The sequence below is a fragment of the Kogia breviceps genome, chromosome 18 (genome assembly GCF_026419965.1).
Source record: "Kogia breviceps isolate mKogBre1 chromosome 18, mKogBre1 haplotype 1, whole genome shotgun sequence".
NCBI classification, from domain to species: domain Eukaryota; kingdom Metazoa; phylum Chordata; class Mammalia; order Artiodactyla; family Physeteridae; genus Kogia; species Kogia breviceps.
The window spans coordinates 11,779,763-11,791,938 of NC_081327.1; the positions used below are offsets into that span (position 1 = coordinate 11,779,763).

General features: G+C 56.6%; 1 protein-coding gene across 5 annotated transcripts in view; it reads left to right on the forward strand.

Annotated features, from left to right (window-relative positions):
- The window catches only part of FCGBP (Fc gamma binding protein), a 99,025-nt gene that overhangs the window by 81,826 nt on the left and 5,023 nt on the right, over positions 1 to 12,176 (forward strand). For all 5 annotated transcript variants that reach the window (XM_067019337.1, XM_067019336.1, XM_067019338.1 and 2 more), the window contains 7 exons: positions 2,045 to 2,382; positions 3,499 to 4,072; positions 4,404 to 5,020; positions 5,442 to 5,985; positions 7,080 to 7,651; positions 7,969 to 8,542; positions 9,657 to 9,856. In XM_067019337.1, coding sequence (XP_066875438.1) covers positions 2,045 to 2,382; positions 3,499 to 4,072; positions 4,404 to 5,020; positions 5,442 to 5,985; positions 7,080 to 7,651; positions 7,969 to 8,542; positions 9,657 to 9,856 — 3,419 coding nt within the window. The remainder of the gene's footprint in view (positions 1 to 2,044; positions 2,383 to 3,498; positions 4,073 to 4,403; positions 5,021 to 5,441; positions 5,986 to 7,079; positions 7,652 to 7,968; positions 8,543 to 9,656; positions 9,857 to 12,176) is intronic.

Below are 12,176 nucleotides of genomic sequence, written 5' to 3' on the forward strand. Positions count from 1 at the left end.
CTGAGGACCCCTAGGCTGGGATTCCCAGGGCCAGGGGCAGTAGCCCTCCAGCCTGGAAGGCAGGGACTCTTACGGTGGAAACCAGGCTGTGGGAACCCTCAGGGATAGGTTTCCCAGGGCAGATGGCAGAGACCCTCAGTGTAAGGCAGGGACCGGCAAACTTTTTCTCTAAAGGGCCAGATGGTAAATATTTAAACTCGCAGCCCATACGGTCTCGGTCACAACTACTCAACTCTGCCTTTGCAGCATGAAATCAGCTGTGGACTTTGTAGGTGAAGGGGTGTGGCTCCAATGAAATTTTATTTACAGAAACCGGCAGCTGGAAGTGTATAGTTTGCTGGCCACTGGTATGCGGGTTCAGGCTTAGGGTTTCAGACACCATCCCCAAGGGGTAGAGGAGACTGGGACCCACAGGGACAGAAAGCAGAGTCCTGAGATCTAAGGCAGAGACCCCACCAAAGCCAGGGTCTTGAATACAGGACCCACCTCAAGTGGAAGATCAGGATTTATAGGTACACACTCTCAGACAGGGGACACCTCGCAGGATTAAGTCTAAGCCACAAAGCCACCCCACAGGACTGACTTCTCGGGGTGGAGGGGAGAAAACAATTCCCTTATTCCTGAGGATAAAGGGATTGACTGAGATCTCGGGGCTGATGGGCAGGATATCAAGGACCCCCAGGGACCAGAGTATCTTGGTCAGAGTCTAACAGGAGACAGAAGCCAACACAGTAGCTTAAATAGGGAAAGTTTAATAGAATTCTTTGCTTGTAATAGGGATTGACTACTAAGGGATAAAAAGAATGCCTCCGAACACAGGAAGAGCAGATGTAGGGAGCAGCCCCTGCCCCCAAAGGTTACAGCAGAGCCCCTAAGGAAGGGAGGAATTGGGAAGATGGCCCCCACTCTAAGGCTGGGAGGCAGATCTCATTGGAGGGTGGCAGAGAGGTTGTGCAGGCTGAGCTGGAAGGTGGAAAAACCCCCACTGGGGTGCTGGCAAAACTCACTGGGAAGCCACCTGCCGGGGTGCCTGAGTGACTCGCTGGGAAACCAGCTGGGGCCAGTGAACCTCACCGAGTGGGTGTCCCCCAGGCTGCTGGCCCTGCTTGCCACCAGGAGCCTGGAGAGCAAAGCCCACTGGAAGCAGAGCAGCCCCTGCCGTGACCCTCCAGCACCTTCTGCTGACAAAGCCTAACTTTATTGGTGGATTTGGAGCTAAGGGGCCGTCAACTGAAAACTGGCACAGGGGGAGAGAGAAGGAAGTTTTAAGGCTGGGGTCTTGGGCACAGGGGTTCCAAAAGCTGGGTTCACAGATTCAGTGGCCCTAGGAACAGCTTTGGACAAAGAGACCCTCGGAGGTAGGGCCTGAGAAATGAGATCCCCCAAGGCCAGGGTCTTAGGCACAGCAACCCCAGGGAGATAGAATCTTGCGCAGAGGGATTGCCAGGCTATGAGACTTAGATACAGGGACCCCGGGGTCAGGGTCTCAAATGATGGTGGGACCTCTGGGGTTAGTTTCTCACCAGAAAGTTCCTGCAGTACCTTGGTCTTGGGCACAGGGACCTCCAGAACCTGGGTCTCAGGTGTGGTGGCCCCCAGGAGGCTGGGAGCTCAGGTGTGGGGGAACCCATGCCCGAGGTCTTGGACAGCGAACCCTGGGCTGTGGATGTCCTCATGGATTCCCACAGGGCTGGCATCACAGACTGAGGGACTCCTGTGTCTCTGGTCTCAGACCTCGGTCCTCTGGGGCTGAGATCTCAAGCAAGGGGACCCCAGAGCCTGGGTGTCAGATGTAGGGACCCTAGGACCTGTGTCTTGGCTGCAAGGACCTTGGGGCCTGGGTCTCAGACAACAAACAGCAGGGCCTGGGTCTCAGAAATGGCAGACTGTAGGGCCTGCATCTCAGACGGGAGGAACCTGGAGTCTGGTCTCACTCCCAGTTGCCCTTAGAGCCAGTATTCCTCACACAGACTGGGGCAGATGCTGGGAAGTAGCCGGCCGTATGCTTGGCCGCCCCTCAAGGTCCTCTCTCCTCTGCCCCCAGACCCGTGCCACGGTGTGACGTGCCAGCCACAGGAGACATGCCAGGAGAAGAACGGCCAGGGTGTGTGCGTGCCCAGCTACGAGGCCACGTGTTGGCTGTGGGGTGACCCACACTACCGCTCTTTCGATGGCTGGAACTTTGACTTCCAGGGTACTTGCAACTATGTGCTGGCATCAACCAGCTGCCCAGGGAGCAGTGCCCAGGGCCTGACATCCTTCACTGTCACCACCAAGAATGAGAACCGGGGCAACCCCTCTGTGTCCTACGTGAGGCTGGTCACCGTGACCACCCTCAACACCAACATCTCCGTCCACAGAGGCGAGACTGGCAAAGTCCGGGTAAGGATGACCCCAGAGCCCCCAGGTAGGGTGGGGAGGGTCCTGCCAGCCACAGTTAGGAGCTCAGTGCTCGCTCTCTTCACTTAGGCCTGAAACAAAATGGCAGCAAGAGCAATAAGAATTACCAAAAAAACCATCACCCCTCTATTGGGAATTAAATGAGCCTAGCCCTTTGTTAAGGGCTTTAACGTAGGACGTAAATTTTGCCTTTTTAGAATTTGCCATTTTAGAGATCCGGGTTTGAATCCAGGCTCTCCTTATGAGCTGTGTGGTGCTGGGCAAATGACTTGACTTGGTGGGCCTCAGTTTCCTCATCTGTGAAATGGGGTTCATAGCGGGCCCTGCCCCACAGTGAGGTGATGCATGTAAAGTGCTCAGCTGAGGGTCTGACCCAGGTAAGCACCCTTGATTGTTTGTGAGGGAACAAATGAGAGGCCCAGAGCCTCCGACATGAAGAGAAATTGAGAGAGATGGAGAGAGAGAGAGATGGACTGCCCTTTCTGCCCAGAATAATGGAGATGCAGATTAATGGCAGCTCACAGGGAGAGAATGAGGTATGGAACAGAGCAGGCCCTCAATAAACGATGGTGAGTGAGTGGAAGAAATGCCCAGACACACAGAGATGCACAGGAGATGATGAGAGAGGGAGGCACTAGGTGAATGAGACCCAGAGAAAGAATGTCACACACACACACACACACACACACACACACAGAGATGCAGAGAGAGATAGTGCACAAGTGAGAGAGACACAGAGGAGGGAGGGGGCCCAGAGAGAGAAACAAAGTGAGAGAAACTCATAGAGAATCCAGAGAGAGAGAGAGATAGGTCTAGGTGTAGAAAGAGGGAGAGAAACAGAGAGAGAGAAATGGGGGAGGGAGACAAAGATCAAAAGAGAAACCCAGAAAAAGCAGCAGAGTGGGCTTTCATTCGCCAGGGCCTGGACTAGAGCAGATGTCCATAATGTTTGTCAAATGACTATATGACCAGCAGTCACGGGGAAGGCCTTGGCAGCTCCCAGCCACGGCAGGACGAGCGAGGGAGGCAGGGGGGCCAGAGCCAGGCCTCGGCATCTCCAGTGACCTGTGTTTGCCTCCCTTCCCCTTCTTCCCCCAGGTGAACGGTGTGCTGACGGCATTACCTGTCTCTGTGGCCGGTGGGCGGCTTTCAGTCACCCAGGGTGCATCGAGAGCGGTGCTGGCCACCGACTTTGGGCTGCGGGTCAGCTATGACTGGGATTGGCGAGTGGAGGTGACGCTGCCCAGTAGCTATCACGGTGCGGTGTGTGGGCTCTGTGGGAACATGGACCGTAACCCCAGCAACGACCAAGCCTTCCCTAACGGCACACTGGCTCTCTCCATACCCGTCTGGGGCGGCAGCTGGCGGGGTCCAGGCTGGGACCCACTGTGCTGGGATGAATGTCAGGGGTCCTGCCCAACATGCGCCGAGGACCGACAGGAGGAGTACAGGGGCCCCGGTTTCTGTGGACCCCTGGCCCCTGGTTCCGGAGGTCCCTTCGCTGCCTGCCATGCCCATGTGGCCCCTGATAGCTTCTTCAAGGGCTGCGTTCTGGATGTCTGCCTGGGCGGTGGGGCCAAGGACATACTTTGCCAGGCTCTGGCTACCTATGCCGCTGCCTGCCAGACTGCTGGGATTGTCATTAAGGACTGGAGGACACAGGTCGGCTGCGGTGAGTGTTGAGGGACAGAGCAGAAGCTGGGGGCAGGGGTCCTGTCTCTTTGGGGTTGGTTTGGTTTCACTCCAGTCCTTCTGGGTCTGTTTGTTTGGTTTTTTCTCTCTGTCTCTCTGTTTTTGTTTTTGTCTCTCAGTCTCTTGGCGCTTGTCTCTGTGCCCCCCTTTGATTGTCTCTCCTCCTCTCTCTCCCTGTCTCTGGGTCTTTTGTTGTCTCCTGCTCTGTCTCTCGTGGTCTCTGTCTGTCTCCTCCTACCCGATCCTCAGACCCCACCTCCTGACACCATTCTCTCCCTTTCTTTCCCTCCTGCTCCTTCATCCACCCACAGAGCTCTCCTGCCCAGAAAACAGCCACTACGAGCTCTGTGGCCCAGCCTGCCCAGCCAGCTGCCCGTCTCCTGCACCCCCCACCGCCCCTGCCCCATGTGAGGGCCCCTGCACCGAGGGCTGCCATTGTGACTCAGGCTTCGTGTTGAGCGCCGACCGCTGCGTTCCCCTGGATGGTGGCTGCGGCTGCTGGGCCAACGGCACCTACCACGAGGCAGGCAGCGAGTTTTGGGCTGATGCCACCTGCTCCCAGCGGTGCCACTGCGGGCCTGGCGGTGGTTCACTGGTCTGCAAGCCTGCCAGCTGCGGGCTAGGTGAAGAGTGTGCCCTACTGCCCTCAGGCCAGTATGGCTGCCACCCTATCAGCACAGCTGAGTGTCAGGCCTGGGGTGACCCCCATTACATCACCCTGGATGGGCACCAATTCAACTTCCAAGGCACCTGCGAGTACCTGCTGAGTATGCCCTGCCACGGACCACCCCCAGGGGTACAGAACTTCACGGTCACTGTAGCCAATGAGCACCGGGGCAGCCAGGCTGTCAGTTACACCCGCACTGTCACCCTGCACATCTACGGCCACAGCTTCGCCCTCAGTGCCCGCTGGCCCCGACAGCTGCAGGTGAGGGGTCAGTGGGCCAGGCAAGAGCATGTGCCAGCCCTGGAGTTGCCTGGGACAGTTAGGGGTCTGCCACTACTCTGATTGCCTTTCACAGGTTAACAGGGCAGATGGAGGGATCGAAAGTATAGGCCTTGGAGCTGGATGGCTTGGAGTAGTGGCTTCCCCATCTCTGAGCCTTAGTTTATTCCTCTGTAAAATGGGTCTAAGAACAGTACCTGCTTCGGAGGGTAGTGTGAGGAGCCAGTGACATCGTGCCTATAGTCGCTCATTATTAGTACCACTATTATAGTTACAAGGGGGGAGGTCACGTGCACAGGGACCTTACCTACCACCCCCCCACCCCCGCCACTAGATAGTAGAGTCAGGATTCGAACCTGTGCCTGCTAAGTTCACTACCCCCACTCCCACCCCGACCCTGTAGGTGGACGGCAAGCTGGTGGCGCTGCCCTTCCAGCTGGACTCGCGCCTGCGCGCACACCTGAGCGGCGCCGACGTGGTGGTGACCACGGCCACGGTGATCTCGCTGGCTTTCGACGGAGACAACAATGTGCGCCTGCGCGTGCCGGCGGCGTACGCGGGCGCCCTATGTGGCCTGTGCGGGAACTACAACCAGAATCCCAAAGACGACCTGAATGCGGTGGGCGGGAACCCGGGCGGCTGGCGAGTGGGCGGCGCCGAGGGCTGCGGAGAGTGCGTGCCCGGGCCGTGCCCGCAGCCCTGCACGCAGGAGCAACAGGAACCCTTCGGCGGCCCGGACGCCTGCGGCGTGATCTCTGCCCCCGACGGCCCGCTGGCTCCTTGCCACAGCCGCGTGCTGCCCACGCAGTACTTCCAGGGCTGCTTGCTGGACGCCTGCCAGGCTCAGGGCCATCCGGGAGGCCTCTGCCCTGCCGTGGCCGCCTATGTGGCAGCCTGCCAGGCCGCTGGGGCCCAGCTCGGCGAGTGGAGGCGGCCGGACTTCTGTCGTGAGTACTGATCCATGCATGGGCCGCATAGCAGGGGTCTCCCCTCCTCCCCCCTTCCCAGGGCTCTAAGACAAGAGCCTTCTCCTCGGTGGGGCTTAGGCACCAGCCTGCCTCCCCTGAGCCCAGATATCTCCTGTGAAAGAAACACCTTGGCGTTCACACACACTGAAGTATACCAGGTCACATACTGCAGTGGTAGAGACTCAGATACACGTGGTTGGAAACCCTGCATCCAGTACCCTCTCAGGACTCATGCGCTCAGATAGACTGGGGTGGCTGACCCTGTCCAAGCTACACAGCTAGATAACACCTGGTCACGTAGATTCTCTCAGCTACCCCTGGTCAGAGAGACCTAAAGGGTTACACCTGGTCAGATGCCCCTAGACGGTTTTAAACAGGGAAATACACAGAGTCCGGTAGAACTGGTCCCATAACCTCAGACAGAGACCCCTCTGGTTAGAGACACTTGATCACATTTACACTGAGACACACTTAGGCGGATATACCCATGTGGAATCAGGACCCTGACATAGCCCCAAGCAGATACATACAGATTCATGGTCAGATAGTCCTGGTCAGATCTGTCCTCAGACAGACCCCTGGTCAGATTTAACCTGTCAGCTTCACCCAGTCCACATACGTGTGGTCAGAGCCACACACTGACAGACCCTGTCGTCGAGACAGCGAGAGGCTCCAGGTCAGACATTGACAGTCAGGCATTCTCGTGTGGATTCATACCCCAAAGTACATCTGGGCCCACACGCCGGCCAGATTCACACCCTGAGGTACAGTTGGTTCCTGCATATCTTGGTCAGATATATGGGGTTGGATTCACCCAGTCAGATCGACTCGATCTTTAGAAACACTTGATCCGGTTGACACACTACCTGGGCAGAGAGACCCCAGATCCCCACGCTGAATCCCCCCGTTAGATGTAGTGGATCAGACACCCTGCTCAGATCCCCAGACAGATTCACTCACGAAATGTGCTCAGGGCGAACATACAGATTCACCTGGGCAGGTTCTCCCGCTCTGTGCCTCCCCTGTGTCCCTCCTTCGTGCCTGCCCGGCTCCTTCCCCTCTTGTCCCCACAGCCCTCCAGTGCCCGGCCCACAGTCACTACAAGCTCTGTGGTGACTCCTGCCCTGTGAGCTGCCCGAGCCTCTCAGCGCCCGAGGGCTGCGAATCCACCTGCCGGGAGGGCTGTGTCTGCGACGCTGGCTTTGTGCTTAGTGGAGACACCTGCGTGCCTGTGGGCCAGTGCGGCTGCCTCCACGAGGGCCGCTACTACCCGCTGGGTGAGGACTTCTACCCGGGTCCTGAGTGTGAGCGGCGCTGCGAGTGCGGGTCGGGCGGCCGGGTCAGCTGCCAGGAGGGCGCACCCTGCGGACCCTATGAGCAGTGCCGGTTACAGGACGGCGTCCAGGCCTGTCGCCCTACAGGCTGTGGCCGCTGCCTGGCCAGCGGGGGCGTCCACTACATTACCCTCGACGGCCGTGCCTATGACCTGCATGGCTCCTGCTCCTATATCTTGGCCCAGGTCTGCCACCCACAGCCTGGGGACGAGGACTTTACCATTGTGCTTGAGAAGAATGCGGCTGGAGCTCCCCAGCGTCTGGTGGTGACTGTGGCTGGCCAGGTTGTGGGCCTGGCTCGAGGGCCACAGGTAGGTGGACGTGGCCTTGCCCCGGGGGTCTGAGGGCAACCTGGCCTCACCTTGGGGGCTCTGAGGGGGACAGGGCCCACTCTGGGGGTTTTGAGTGAGATATGACCCCGCCCCACGGGGGACTGAACGAGACACAGCCCTGCCCTGGGGTCTCTGAGGGGGACACGACCCTGCCCTGGGAAGTCTGGGGGGGACACGGCCCCACCCCAGTGTGACTGAGAGAGAGAGACAGCTGCATCCTGGGAGTCTGAGGGAACTGCCTTACCTGCCTTACCTGTGCTTCTATGAGTCCCTGACGCATCTGACCCTCCATCCAGGTCACTGTGGACGGCGAGGCCGTAGCCCTGCCTGTGGCTGTGGGCCACGTGCGGGTGACCGCCGAGGGCCGGAATATGATTCTGCAGACCACCAAGGATCTGCGTCTTCTCTTTGACGGCGATGCCTACGTCCTCATATCCATCCCCAGCCCCTTCCGTGACCGGCTTTGTGGCCTCTGTGGGAACTTCAACGGCAACTGGATTGACGACTTGGTCCTGCCCAGTGGCGCCATGGCCCCCAGCGTGGATGCCTTCGGAGCCGCGTGGCGGGCACCCGGCTCCGCCCAGGGCTGTGGCGAGGGCTGCGGGCCCCAGGGCTGCCCCCTGTGCTCAGCAGAGGAGACGGCGCCGCATGAGAGCCTTGAGGCCTGCGGGCGGCTCCGGGATGTCAAGGGCCCCTTCTCGGCCTGCCATGCGGTTCTGAGCCCCTCTGAGTACTTCCGCCAGTGCGTGTATGACCTCTGTGCCCAGAAGGGCAACAGCGCCGTCCTCTGCCGTAGCCTGTCAGCCTACACAGCGGCCTGCCAGGCAGCTGGCGTGGCCGTGACGCCCTGGAGGACAGACAGCTTCTGCCGTGAGTGTCCATGGGCCCCTGGGAGGACTTCAGCCCAGGCTCGGGGGCACCCTCTGGCCTGCTCCCTGTCCTGTCTGCATCTCAGGAGCAGTCCACAGCTCCTCCCACAGCACACCCTGCTGGCTTCCCTCCTGCCTGGCTGACTGGCCCTTCTCAGACTCCTTTCAGGGGCCCGCTCTCCTGAGACCTCAGATACAGTTCTTCTCAAGGCCCATCCTGAACCTTTTTTGTGGTGACCTTGGAGGGTGGGTCGGGCAGCTCAGAAGCTCATACAATAAAGCCTGAGTCTGTGGCTCATCCAGTTCCTCCAGGATGGGACCATAGCCCCTCAGATCCTTTAGGACAAGGCTGCAGCTCCCTCAGACGCCCAGCCCAAGACTGTACCTCTTAGATACCCCCAGTTAGGGCTTATCTGTTTCTTTCAAGCCCCCAGGACAGGGCCATGTCTCCTTGGACTCTCCTGGACAAGGCAGTGGCCACTCATGCCCCCAGGGCAGGGCTGTGTCTCCTTCGTTCTCCTCAGGGTAGGACCTACATCCAGGCCCATACCTACCCTTATAGCCTTAGATTTGTCCTCAGTGCTGGCAGTAGACACTGTCTGTCTCCATGTCTGACCTCTCTCCTGACTGCCAGCCTCATGGGTCCAGTGACCTCCTGGACACTTTCCACTTGGTGTCCTCAAGGTCCCTCACACACCTGCTATGTACCTATATGACATCAGCATTTCACCCCAAACCTGATCCTCCTATTCCTTGATCCTGGTCCTCATCTCGGGGCAGCCACACCATCCACCAATGGCTTAGCCAGAGCCCAGACCCTCACTCTGCTTGCTTCCCCTGGATCCTCACCGCTCCCATCCTGGCCCTGACCCCTCTGCCTGTGCTTCCCGCATCCTGGCCCTGACCTTCTGTCTGTATTTCCACAACGCAGCCCTGATCACACCGGGCCATCACTATCTGTCCCACTGACATGAGCTCCGTAGGGCGGGGCCTGGAGCTGTCTTCATTGCTGTGTCCCCAGCACCGGCAGCCCAGAGCTGGGTGTACAGTAGGCCCCATTCATTATTCAGTGGCCGTGTATAGGCGTGACCCCACCCTGCCTTCTCTCTCCACAGCGCTCCAGTGCCCTGCCCACAGCCACTACTCCATCTGCATGCGCTCCTGCCAGGGCTCCTGTGCGGCTCTCTCTGGCCTCACGGGCTGCACCACCCGCTGCTTTGAGGGCTGTGAGTGTGATGACCGCTTCCTGCTGTCCCAGGGTGTCTGCATCCCTGTCCAAGACTGCGGCTGCACCCATGATGGCCGATACTTGCCGGTAAGCAGGAGCTTGAGATGGGCAGGGAGGGTGGAGGAGCTTTAGGGGGACTCAGTTTCTGTGCTGACCCCCTCGAGGATGGGGACAGAGAGGCTGCCACCACTTCCCTGCTGTGTGACTCAATGTTAGTAACGTCCCTGTATTAGTTTTCTGTGGCTGCTGTGACGAATGACCGCAACTCGGTGCCTTAAAACAAGAGAAGTGGGCTTCCCTGGTGGCGCAGTGGTTGGGAGTCCGCCTGCCGATGCAGGGGACGCGGGTTCGTGCCCCGGTCCGGGAAGATCCCACGTGCCGCGGAGCGGCTGGGCCCGTGAGCCATGGCCGCTGAGCCTGCGCGTCCGGAGCCTGTGCTCCGCAATGGGAGAGGCCACAACTGTGAGAGGCCCGTGTACAACAACAAGAAAAAAAAAAAACAAGAGAAGCGTATTCTCTCACAGTTCTGGAGACCAGAAGACAGAAATCAGGATAACTGGGGCAAGATGTTGGCAGGGTGGCACTCCCTCCAGAGGCTCTAGGGGAAAACCTGTTCCTTGCCTCTCCCAGCTTTTGGTGCCTGCAGGCATTCCTTGGCTTATGGCCACATCACCCCAATTTCTGCTTCCATGTCACATGTCCCCTCCTCTTCTGTATGTGTCATAAAATTTCCCTCTGGCTCCTTCTTATAAGGATACACTTGATTGTATTTAAGGCCCACCCAGGATAATTTCAACATCTCAAGATTCTTAATCACAACTGCAAACACCCTTTTTCCATATAAGGTAACATCTACTGGGTCTAGGACCTGATGTCTTTGGGGTGGCCATTATCGGGCCTACTACAGTCTCCTTCCTGAGCCTCATTTTCTCCTTCTGTAAAATGGGGTTAATCATCATCCTTGCACCATAGGTGTCTGAGGAATCGGGGGTGATTGTGCTTGAAAGGCACCCACTGAGCACTGGGCCTCACCCTCCATGTTCATCACACTCAGTAAAAATAATAGTAATTTACAGCAGCACAGCTACAGTCATTTATTTAATAATGGGAATCGAAAGTTAATAGTTGATTTACTTTTGTGATTGATATTTTTTGATCTCTTACTATGCACCAAGTTTGTTACAGACGTCATTTGATAGTCACAGCAATTCTACGAGACACGTACTATTGTTCTTTTCCCCATTTTATGGATGACAAAGAGAAGTCAGCCCAAGGCTACCCGTTAGCAAGTGGGGAGTCTGGGATGCACACCCCAGCAGCCTTGGCTCACCTTCTGAACTACTAGGCTGTCCTGCTTCTTCAAAAGCATATTTATCAAATAAAGGAAAGATGGATTACCACATCCCTTCCCCGTTCCTCCTAGTTTTATTAATGACAGAAAGGTAGGCTAGAGTGTCTAGAAGTAAGTGCAGGACTTCTGCGGAAGAAGATGCCAAACTCCTCCTATTCCTTCCTTCAGGCCTCACCGCCTACAGGAAGCCCTCTCTGATCCCCTAGGCTGGGTTAGGCCCCTCCTCTGGACTCCCACAGACCCCTGTGCTTCCCCACGCCAGCCTTGACCGCTCTGCCCATGCTAGGAGGTTTCTTGGATTTGTGGGTCTGACATTCAGGGGAGAGGTCTGGGCTGGAGACATAAATGTGCGAGTCATCAGTATAGAGATGGTAATTTTTTTAAATTAAATGTATTCATTTTGTTTAAAGTTCTCAAACTTTTATTTTTAAATAATTCAAATTTAAGAAAAATTGCAAGAATAGTACAAAGAACTCCTGCCTACCCTTTACTCAGGTACTTCAAATGTTGACCTTTTTTGCCACTTTATCATCCCCTCTCTCTCTCTTCATATATATATATGTTTGTATGCATACACACGTACTGCTTTTTCTGCACCATTTGAGAGTATGATGCAGACATATCACCCCTTTACCCCTAAATACTTGTGCAAGGATTTCTTAAAAATAAAAAAACTCATTTGATCTGACCACAATACAATTCAAAGTCAGAAAATTAATATGGACTCGATACTGTTATCTAACCTAAAGGTTTTATTTGAATTTCATCTGTTGTCCCAATAATGGTCTGTGTAACAATTACCCCCACCTGACCCACACCCTGGGCCCGGGTGCAGCTGAGGATCAGACACTGCTTTTAGTCTTCATGAGATTTGGTGAGATCACCAGGTAGTAAATGGTAAACAGAGAAAGAATAGGTCTGAGGACTAAGCCCTGGGCAGGATAGTGTTCAGAATTTGGGAGATGAGGAGGAACTTGAAAATGCAGTGAAGAAAGAACGGCCAGTCAGACAGGAGAAAACCAGAAGAAAGTCCATTTCCTGGAACTGGGTTTCCAG